This window comes from Ptychodera flava, chromosome 20, assembly GCF_041260155.1.
Source record: "Ptychodera flava strain L36383 chromosome 20, AS_Pfla_20210202, whole genome shotgun sequence".
NCBI classification, from domain to species: Eukaryota; Metazoa; Hemichordata; class Enteropneusta; family Ptychoderidae; genus Ptychodera; species Ptychodera flava.
The window spans coordinates 1,508,432-1,520,250 of NC_091947.1; the positions used below are offsets into that span (position 1 = coordinate 1,508,432).

General features: G+C 39.1%; 2 protein-coding genes across 3 annotated transcripts in view; both read right to left on the minus strand.

Moving 5' to 3' along the window:
- LOC139119726 (attractin-like protein 1) overlaps window positions 1-1,380 on the minus strand; it is an 84,561-nt gene extending 83,181 nt beyond the window's left edge. Inside the window, exon 1 of one of the 2 annotated variants that reach the window (XM_070683597.1) lies at window positions 1,121-1,379. In XM_070683597.1, coding sequence (XP_070539698.1) covers window positions 1,121-1,374 — 254 coding nt within the window. In that variant the 5' untranslated portion in view covers window positions 1,375-1,379. Of the gene's footprint in view, window positions 1-1,120 lie in introns of both variants that reach the window. The other variant, XM_070683598.1, reaches the window with a different exon arrangement.
- A 1,020-nt stretch (window positions 1,381-2,400) lies between these two features.
- LOC139119728 (ADP-ribosylhydrolase ARH1-like) lies at window positions 2,401-11,393 on the minus strand. The gene is made up of 2 exons (XM_070683600.1): window positions 10,391-11,393; window positions 2,401-5,388 (listed from the first exon to the last, which is right to left on the minus strand). The coding sequence occupies exons 1-2, from the start codon at window positions 11,224-11,226 to the stop codon at window positions 5,169-5,171; spliced, it is 1,056 nt and encodes a 351-aa protein (XP_070539701.1). The 5' UTR covers window positions 11,227-11,393; the 3' UTR covers window positions 2,401-5,168.
- Between the last annotated feature and the right edge of the window lie 426 nt (window positions 11,394-11,819).

The window sequence follows — 11,819 nt, forward strand, 5'->3', positions numbered from 1 at the left end:
CGGTGAGGCGGTCGGTGAGTTTGGTTTTTGCGACATCGCTCACCAGTAGAGCTACAATGCCGAAGGCCCTGTAGCATACAAAATAAGCACGCCACACATGGCGCGGCATTTTCATGTAAAATCCACATATTTACTGCATTTGGTCGTACCGATTTATCACTACTGAAGACTTAACACTATACTACTCTAACCTTGTCGTTTATGGGGTTTGGTATAAGCACAGACACGTCGATCGCGTTCGATAAACATTGAGCGTGTTTCTGGGAGCCTCCATTACCGGAAGTTGGTAATGGCGGCTCCAAGAAAATGTTATTGGAACGCGATCGACGTATTTGAACAAATACCAAACCCATGACCAAATGCAGTAAATATATGGGATTTTACATCAAAATGCCGTGCCCATGTGCAGCGTGCTTATTTTGTATGCTTCAGGGCCTTCGGCATTGTAGCTCTACTGGTGAGCGATGGCGCAAAAACCAAAACTCACCGACCGTGACTGCCTCACCGTAGAGCTACAATTTTGCAGCTAACATACATACAGACTGACGACGGACGCCGGACGGATACCCATCCCAATAGCTTCTATAGACTATAGTCTATAGTAGCTAAAAAGTACATAAATGAGTTAATTATCGAAGCAACTATGAATTTCGTTATACATTAACCCGATTTCTCTTTACGGTTTAATTTTTGCTCGCTCACTGTTGTGGACGTCGCTAAAAAGCCGGAAGTATTGCAATCGATATGTGCCTTCGGTCAGGACAAATTGAGTAAATATTATCAGTACATAAATCTCACTTTAAAAGGAATGAATTAAGTTGTCTCTACATTAATCCGGTAAAATCGTGAGATGTTTTTTGGTATGGCATCATGCCATGATATCACATACGAACACTAAAATCACAAATTGCCATGTGAGCAAGATTGCATCTGGGAATGGGCTGTGACGACAGATAGATTTGTCAACACAAACATTTGGATTAAAACAAAATGTCGTGTAGCTATCCTCGGGCACTTCCGACATATTATAACAATATGACAACGCTCCACCTTGTTACTCCATCTAGGTAATTCGTTTCAGGTGTTATGTGTATGACATAACTGAAGTTCTGTCACTTACTTTACTCGTCCACCGCAATGACTGCAGTCGTCTCCAATCCATCCCGGATCACATACACAAACACTGTCGACACAACTCCCTTGAAAACATTCCGAGTCATTTGAGCAACCCGTTGCGTAGACAATGTTTATAGCTGTGTGAAATATGAGGAATCCTGCGAAAATTTTCTTCCATCCTACTTCTAAACTCCTAAATTTCGACTTGGCTAAGAAAAATTCTAGCTTCATTACGTCCGCCATGTTGAAAATTTGCATACATATCCGACTGACGTCCGAATTCAGCCGAAAACAGGTCAGCCGATGATGATTGTTCCACTCTGTACCTGAAACGATTACTCAACCGCAGCTCAACCAGGAACTCTGCAAACTTGTAAAGGGCGCCATCCATTGCAAAATAAAAACGTACAAGATTGTAGGAAGCACTTCACCGTTGGCGAAGCAAATGTTTCTGTCTCCTAAAAATATTGCATTGGCGAGAAATCAGATGTAGCTGTGTAATATAAGACAGATCTCTGTAATATCTATCTATATATAATTTATATATGTATTATTAAAACACATTACTCCAAGACCAAAGTAATAATATTATTGCTTTGTTTTTGAAGTAATTTTTGTTGTTTTTTTTTATAACTCTCTGCTTTTAGCATCGAGCACTTTTATTTCCCAAGAGGACATTTGAATACTTATTATACACACACACACACACACGTATATAGTTATATACAATGATGCAGACTCATCTGTGCAGACATACTATATTCTTGTAGCTAAATACTTTGTACTGCACGGGAGAATTATTTCTCTATCCAGAGCTTTCGACAACTATCCAGCCGTCTTTATCAATATATATATATATATATATATATATATATATATATATATATATATATATATATATATATATATATATATAGTATATATAGATATATAGATATATATAGTTATATATATGTGTGTGTGTGCATTGTCATGTCAGAAGTGCCCGACTGATAATAATATGTGTATATACATACACAAAACACACACATATCTATATACACACACATATGAGAATGCACTCAATGGGCCATTGAAAATGACATAAGTATTGGTTACTGTTTCATTATGGTGTTTTTACTTTTATTTGTTAATTTGTGTTTGCTCATCAATTGTGAAAGTGGATGTAACTGATTGTACTGTCATTGAATTCCGTCAGTCAATTGTGAAAGTGGATGTAACTGATTGTACTGTCATTGAATTCCGTCAGTCAATGTAAGAGAAATCTGATGTAACCAAGGAAAGTGATAATGGTGATACAACAACGGTTTTCTGAGCTTTATTGAACTTGACTATAATGTTGCTACAACAATGTGAACTTGACTGTAATGTTCCTACAACAATGTGTTATTCCTAACTTACAGGCTTTTGATAACCTTGTGTCACGGCCACTCCACAAAATGACCATGCTTGTGTTCAACAAAATACACAGCAGCCTGGCTAGGTTAGAAATTATGTAAATTTCCATCATAAAAAGTGTCATCGATAACATACTTAAAAGGTGAAAAATTATGCAAGTTTCCATGATAATTAGTGTAATCAACATTGCACTCATAGGCTAGTTTAAATATGCTATGTACCATGAATGCCTGCGGCAGGCTAGAGTGCAGTTTTAACAAGTCATAAAAAAAAACAATCACAAAAACTTTCGATGTCCAATATTTTGTACGCAGCAGGTGTCATTTTGACAAACTTTTATTCCACAACAGAATATCTAAATTTTTTAGTAAACTACACATAAACACTGTAAAAACATAACAAGTTGACAGAGAACAGAAGGGCATAATCCCCTTCATAGAGCGTTTACAGCTTGAAGTGCTATGGCCAAGAAATATAAAAAGTTTGTTTCTCATCCTCGCGCGTCAATTCCACTGCGTCGACTTTTTTTTCTCATGAGGAAATAAAATTAAAAAAATAAACACAAAAATACGTGACAATAGTGCATAACACAGTGCTGTACAAAACAACCGTAAACAAAATAACTTACAAAAAACATTCCATTCAGAACTGTACACATGTGTCACTGTTATATTAAGCTGTCAAAACTGTGCATTGCTGCACTAAAAGTCAAACCACAGAACTGTTGCTATACAAAAATAATAAAGCAACACTGCCGTGCATTTATCTTTGCATGCATTCCGAAGCTTAGGTATGCTGTTTTCATGTTTTTTCCACGTTCTTATTGATTGAAGCATAAAAGAAAATTGAGAGTAAAAAAAACGCATCACCGCATCATTTTTGAAATATGTCTAGGATGAGAAACAAACTTTTTTCTTGGCCTAACCATTGCTTGCATTTATGCAAAGTGTTTCAGGGGTTTTATCAAGGTATGCAAATTTTATGATAATGAGCTATTATCGATGGAGAAAATCCCGATACCTCAGTTCACGCACTACATATCATATTCTTGACCTCTGAACTTTAGACCCCACAACTTCAATGGGGTGGTCGGACTGTTAAATAGGAATTGGGGGTCAGAGGATCAATACAATTATTTTCTAGAGAATAACTCTGCTTGTCTGACTTTGTAGACACTTGTCTTTTTGTCAATAAGATAGAAATACGCATTCTCTAAGTTAATTGGGTAGTGTCCTATTCTATGGATCCTGTCAATCTCATCTTCTTTTGCAGTGGACTCCACACAGGTAAGAAAAATAGTCAGTGGACTTCAATTTATTTCAAGAAAGTCCTCAAGCTAACTTGAAAGGAGGAATTTTTGATCCAGAAATGGTCTAATTTATTCAATACGTTTTTTAATCAATGTAACAATGTGCTGTTTCTTTTCACATAGATTTTTTTAATATGTCTGCCCCTAATTCCCTGTTAAGAGGTCTACAATCACCATTGGTAACAACAAGTTTAGGCCAAACCATGGTGGTAAAAAGAGTTGGTCCACAAAAAAAATTAACAAAGCTCGGAGATAAAGTTATTAGACATTGAAAGTTTAATGCTTAAGTTTATCGGGATAGAGGTGATAAGAGAAAGAGCTGACATAACCTGTTCTAAATTAATACAGTCGCCAGTAAAAAAAACCCTGATTTGTTAAGCACTTTGGAACTGGACTAGAACTTCAGGCCTGGGTCAAGTCGTTGCTGGTGCAGGACCTGTGGTTGGACTACCTTAACAGCAAAACAGCTCTATCAACTGCTCTGTACGTTTTTCAAACACACACAATTCAGCCCATTCAGTGTTTTTCTTAAAGCTGGTACCCCATTCTTTACTAGGGTTCCCTAGTCCGGTTACCAGGGTTCCCGATGGTATAGCAATGCAATCCTATTAGGGGACAACAGAAACGGTTCCAAGGTTCAGACACAGTTACTGTAACTGTTTCCAGGGTTTCCTTTATCTATATCAGAGCCACATGCAGACTTTATCTGAAGACCCTAGCATCATTAACAGGGCTGCACAACTATTGACCAATGCTCCTTAACCTAAACTAAGACACTGTAAATATATCAGAGTATTAAAGTATTTATGTTAAAAATAACCCGAAAAGCAGGAAACTATGTAAAAATAAATGTTTCAAGTAGACATTATTAAAGCTTAAATCAATACAACTCATATGAGTATGATATGTTTTGGTATCTCTAGAAGCACATTTATACAAATAAAATTAACTTCAAAAAAACAACAAAATAAAGCTGTGTCTAATATATTTGCTCTTGATAATATTCCCACTTGAATGCAACGGATAAAATTAATGCACTTTTTTTTCAAGACTAAAGTAAAATTGACAAGTTAATTGGCACACTAACAAAGATCATTAATATTGAACTCTATTAACATTCCATTGCCTAGGGACACACCATAACCCCTTTCACCATTTCTACTAGTACTGTAGTACAACCCCATTGTTCTCTGCCCTGAGGTTGGACCTATTCAAGCAAGATTAAGGGAGAATGGGTTATGGTATGAAGTGCTTTCAGAGTGATGTCTATAATAGACGCTGGGCCATTTTTTCTTGGCACTGCCATTTCAGACAGTGAATCTTAATGACCTTGGTTTTAATCTTCTCACAATCCACTCAGCTGAAACAGCTGGACGCCCAGATTTTCAAGGCGTTCGCGGTACTCAAGCTTTGCATAGTTGCCCTCTGGTACGCCCACGAATCCATGCATGACTCCCCAGCAGCAGGCTGCGATGACACCGGTGGAATCACTGTCACCAGCGTGGAACATGGAATGGCTGCAGAGCTTCTCCCAGTCAGAACCACATGCCAACAATGAATCGTACCTTGAATAAAAAGAAATAGATTTGTGCAAGTCGACTTTGACAGTTGCCTTGAAGTAACGGGCATGGATATCCATGATTGCTGTGATGTGTAATTACCTTACATTTGTGGCTACAGAGTTTTGCATTGAGGCACCATGGTGACTGTAACTATGGCAAGCATGAGCTCACACAGGAATCATAGTTACTTTGGTAACTGTAACCATAGCAAGCATACGATCCCACATGCACTACCTAATGTTCGCAACGATTCAATTTGACATGTCAAAAAGATATCGCTTCAGGAAAATCTTTGTTTGAAAAATTGCGAAGAATTTTTATTTAGTTTGTTGGTATAACTTTCATCAATGCTCAATGTAGAGTATGAATAAATACTTAAATAATCTTTTAGGAAAGACAGCATTTTGTGAACTGGGGCAGCCTAGTTGTTGGAAATATGTCCTTTATAAGTATCATCTGGTGATCATCTTATGGAATACAAATACATGTGGTGAAAGCTGTCACATGGGACCGTCAAGGGTTCTTCCATAGCAAGCTATTTTTACATGTAAAAGACAGGTGAAATTCTATTTAGCTTCTTGTCACTTTTTGTTTGAAAATGGAATCTTCCATCAAGAGAAATCCAAATTAGAGCAGTACCTGTATGGACAGATTTCATTGAACAATTACGAGGGACTAGTAGTTGTTGTTTAACAGTGTTGCCGCCAGGACGCGCCTTGCGACAATGTCCCCCAGTGATCGAAATAATCGGTGGCAATGGTGGCATTTGCCACCAAAAACTGTCAATCTGCCACCAAAATTTTTTCTGGTGGCATTTTTCTGCCACTAAATTTTGGGTCATCATGTCATCGATCCTACAGCTTGAATGAAGGAACACTACTCTGAAGGAACACGCGTTGTCTGACGGCGGAAAAACTCATTAGCCAAAGAAAAACCCAAACTAATTGCGACATTTTGGCATGAATGAAAACACAGCGTGAATCCAAACTTGTGATTGGCTAATCTCAATATTGATGACAGCAGCTTTTGTACACTGGACATGTTGTTGCCCTCTGTGATAGCCGCATATGCAGTCATACGGCACAAGATAAAAGCATGTTGTGACATTTTGAAAACAAAGCCAAATTGCAGCCTGCATGAATTAAATAACAATAAATACTTGCAATTCATTAGCCAATACAGGGCTCAAAAATTCCTATCGCCCGACGCCCTGGCTAGTGAATTTTGTGTTCGGGCAAGTAAAATCAATATGCTTCCCGTCCGACGGGCAAGTGCACCAGCGCGCAGCGGTTGAATTAACTAATTACTAAGCTCTGGACAATTCAAGCTTGAAAACGTATTTCATTAGGTCTGTACACACCTACAATCATTTTAAGTCCTTCAACTCTCAAACGTTTTTTCTGAAAACCCTTGAAAATCCACCCGACATCGCAAAATAATCGTTCTTGCTGTTGTAAAACACAAAAAGTCGTAAAAATACAGTTTTGCGACATGTTCTCTCCGACGACACGGGGTGAACTCACTGTTTTGTATGTGTGCCGTAAAGTGGTATGCTCTTGACAGTGGTTGCCATTCTCTTTGTGCAAGTGTAGCATGAGTATGACAGTAGATCGGCTTCACGCGATAGTGTAATTGCACCCTGTGCTTGGTAAATGGATGTAAACTTATTCGAGGCCATGGATCTCGGCAATGCTGACTGTTCAACGTAAATCAACACCCAGATGAAAAAGAACAAGTTTACATCGTAGTCGAAACGGGCTCAGTCGACCAAGGAGGCCACATATTGCAGCTACGTAGTGCGTGAGATGCAGACAGTTTCAAATTACGTGACCTTGGTTGTTAGGGATCGGCTCTCACTTAGAGAAAACAAATCTGCACTGAAGAGTAACGGAAACGAAACTTGAATCTGCTCTCTTGACGAATACATTTATCAAAATAAAACTTTGAAAGACGGCTGTGCTCAGTGAGTAAACATGTAAACAGGTAAAAGGGTTGCAGATGTACATGTGCGTATGCATTGGCAGATAAACACTAGCAGAGCAGTTGTTTGTGATCTCAGCTTGATAATAAAGAGCAGCAGCCAGCTATGCACATTGTAAATCACACAATCTTATTATTCTTATGCAAAGATTTTGATTTGGATTAGGTTTTGGAAAAATTCCAAATTCAAAGATGTTTTCTAGATGGCCAAATCTACAGAAAAAAACTAAAGTATTCTCACATTTCTTCTGCGACATTTCAGATTTGGTAATAGTCCTTCATTTTAACAAGAATGTAGTTCATGTTTGAATCTGTTTTTTCCCTCTTTGAATTCACTTCATATGGCCAAACTCTTGCTTTCTGTTACAAATTACTAGTACAGTTATTAGAAATTTAGGGCAAGTAATTTTTCCTGTCGGGCAAGTAAAAATGAAATTCACGTGTCCCACGGTTGGTAAGTTTGAAAAATTTTTTTCGAGGCCTGCAGTATGGGTTGATTTTTTGTGACGTGTACTCACCATATTTTCAAGAATTTATAAATTAGAATGAGTATGTGGCAATGACAAAATGTTGTATTATACCGATCAAAAACTGCCACCAGATTTTTCATAATTGCCACCTGATTTTATATTCGGTGGCAAACTTTTGCCACAAGAAATAAATGAGTATTTCTATCCCTGTCCCCAAAACGGAACCTGTTGTCCCGCACTCTTGCGTACTGCGGGTCACCTCGGGCGCACTCGTGAGTCGACTGTAATAGGTTTAGTATACAAGTCATATCTGTTACTGACGATGATCTTTGTTTTGCCTAATTATTTTGAGGTTTACACTTACATACTTTCGGAGCTAGCAATATGATTAAAAGTAATTAAAACGCTGCACTTGATATCATAATTTGCTTGACTGTAGTCCGTCTGAGCTCTGATTTGCGGCAGATATGGTATACTGCTTCAATTGCCTTAAATTCAAGCATAGCGACGCGGTCCCGGTAGCTTGAATTTTGTTTAGTGAAACTAATGTGTTACGAAATAATGCAAAATTTGATTGACAACTGCTTGTTGTCCCCAAAGTGTACAAAATGTCCCCAAAAATAAATGGTTGTGGGACACAGTGTCCCCTGATCTAAAATTCCTGGCCGCAACACTGGATTAATACGGGTACTGAGTGCCTCTCTCAACAGCTCTTTCTCAGTGTTGCAGCCACGAATTTTAACCCTTTTCCTGCCAGACAGTAATATCTATATCACTTCCCCATCAGCCAAGTCAGTAAAAAGCGGTATTGAGCCAAAACATGACATATTTTCACCCACTTGGCTTGGTATGTTGTAGCATCTTTTGTCCAAAAACAATCAACTTTACAGTATTATGTTTTCAACAGCCTTAAAATGTACAGTATTATCTTAAAATACATCATAGGGAATACATTGTGTTTCATTAATTTTAACCATCTTGACCTGGTTATGGACTTGGCAGGAAAAGGGTTAAACCAGGGGACACTGTGTCCCAGTACAGTTTACTTTTGGGGTCATTTTTCACAATTTTGGGACAACATGCGTCAGTTGTCAATCAAATTTTGTATTACTTTATCATAAATTAGTTTCACTACACAAAATTCGAGTGACCAGGACCTTGTTGCTATGCTTTAATTTCAGGCAATTGTAACAGTATGCCACATCTGCCTCAAATCAGAGTGCAGCGTTTTGGTTACTTTCATCACAGCTTTGAAAGTACATGGTAAATATAAACCTAAAATAATCACCGTCCCTCCACTGATGATAAATATATTATAAACCTCAAAATAATCACAGTCCCGCCAGTGGAGGGACCATGAAATAGTCAAGTAAAACAAAGGCCCTCATCAGTAAGAGATATTACTTGCAGACTACAACACTTGAACAGGGCCGACTCATAAGTGTTGCCAGAGGTGACCCGCAGTACGCCACAATGCAGGACAATGGGTTCCGTTTGGGGACATTGTCGTAAGGGCGCGTCCTGGCTGCAACACTGCTTTTTAACATTGTTGAGATCTGCAACTTTGTTTGTACTTGTCTGTCTTTCACCACTCAACGTAACGTTTGGTTTTCAAATCAAATAGCAGCACTGCCTTTCAGACCTGCCTTTCAAGTAACATTACCCAGATATATACAAATTAAGGACTGACATGGTTAATTAATAAGATTAGTTTCGGTATCAAAAGAGCAACTGTTTCACACTTGTTTGCAAAGCTACATGGCCTTCGACCTTGAAAGAACTGGATTCATGTATTTCTATTGGAGATAGCCAAGCTCTGTAATGGCTGAACCACAATATCTCTTCTGCTGTCCAAGGTTGGACAAAGCAGCCACAACTGTTAACTGTCCATGCATTGTAAAAGGTCCTTCAGTAAACAGTTACTCCACACCCATCTCAATTGTTGAATCACAGTCCCCTTCCTTGTGGAGGGGCCATGATTGCATGTGGACTTCCATTTTTTTAAAGAAACTGATACAGCACTTTTGGAAACTTCTTTTATAGTTGCTAGAACTCTTTAGATTCACTAGAGATGATTGATACCGAAACTCACAGAATGCTGGTATTCTTTGCATTGTTCTATTTTTGTGTGTGGCAGATTCATGGTTTAACCTGACACAGTAGAAAAGTCATGTTGTAGTACTTTTTCTTTTCCTTTACCTGCAAACAGGCAACTTTGTAAGACAACTGCTTTTCTACCAAAACCCCCGCCTTTTTCATTCTCCTCTCTGTTTTGTCAATCAAAGAATAAGTCACATGTCATGGTTTACATTTGTTACTCAAAGTCTCTTCAAGTTTGGCAGGGTTCTTGTAATGCTAGTGTGGATGTAATTTTTATTGTCATTTTGTTTGTGTTTCCTAAGTTACATTTTTAGAGCAAAAACAGTAAATGAACCAATTCATCCCCATGTAACTATGCTTCATATTAGCTTAGGTCCAATCATGGGTGTGTATGATGAAGAACATCCATGGGATGGACATACAAAATTGATGCTATTGAGAAATGGTGTCCTTACGCAATCATCGGGGCATCGTGTCCACTTCTTCCGGCCCATCCATCCAAACTCAGAGTTTTGTAGAACACATCTCGATCTTCAACACCGTACTCCTTTGGGAACTTCGGAGGACTATCTCCATCAGCAATACCACGGGTTTCTAAGTATTTCTTCCAACTTGTCCCGAAATAGGTCCAAGCCTCTTCGTTTTCCTTAACAAACTTCCCGGCAGATATGACGTACTCTAGCGCTCTTGGTAGGACAGAGAGGAGTCCGGTGCCCCATTCTCGCAAAGGTTTCCCCTGTACTGAGTAGGCAGTGAACAGAGCGGAAGCTAAGCTTCCGAGGTAACCCGTCGGATGATGATGTGTCATGCGGCCGCTCTCGATTGACGCTGCAATCAAATCGTCAAGCTGACTGTGTTTAGGATAGCGCAAGCCAATACACATTGATCTCATTGCTGCACCACAGCCAGTACCGGTCGGGTTGAAGGGTATACAATAACCATCGGGTGAGCCTGGTTTGAGAAGAGACGTACCGAGCATGCTCGTTGGGCCTGGTTTTCGTCCCTCCATGTCATTCATACATTCGACGTATTTTCCCGCCAGCTCTTGGAATAGGTCTTCGCCAGATTTACCCGTGGCAAGGGCCTCACCAGTGGCGATATGCATGACCGTGTCATCACTGATCGGCCACCCTGGAAGTTCTGCGACGATTTTCCCGAGACCTCCTAATTCTGCAAGCTCCTTGTGAATCTGTGGACCCGATGTGCAGTACTCCCATTCTTGGTTTTTGTAGCCCAGCGCATCGCCAGAACCACTTAAAACCATTGCAGCTTTATAAGCGTCTACTGACATCTTGATTCTTGCCTTCCTATCGAAGACAGTATTGGTCTTTTACGAGTCAAAATTTAATCCGCTACGTGCCAACCAAAACACTGCAGTACATGTGGTTCGTTCGACGGCCACACAACAAGCTTGTCCTCAACGCGTCTCTTTGGTGACCCAACGATAACCTCGTTTTCTCAGATTTAAACGCATGAGGGCGCTCACCTCGATTTACAGAACTTTGAAAGGAATTATTGTCAGTGAACCCACAAGAAAGTCAAACGTTCGGTTTCAGTATGATGGCATGTTTTAAGCCACAGCACGATATTCATTCCACATCTATTGATTCAGATTCTTTCGTGTACGTGAGACAAAAATCTATTATAAGACTAATTAGCAAGGGATCAGAAATACGCAGTGGACAAATTATGCCATATTTTTTGTCATCTTTCTGCAAATAACATCTTTACGTAGAGTGCAGAAAGTTCATGGTATATAAGAAAAATTAAGTTTTTAAGGTTTGCATGAACACTCACTCAATGTGTATGTTAATATCACTGAAATAATACCATTTTCTCCCTTTTTGGTACTTGTGGACAACATGTAGACTTGCAGGGACCAAG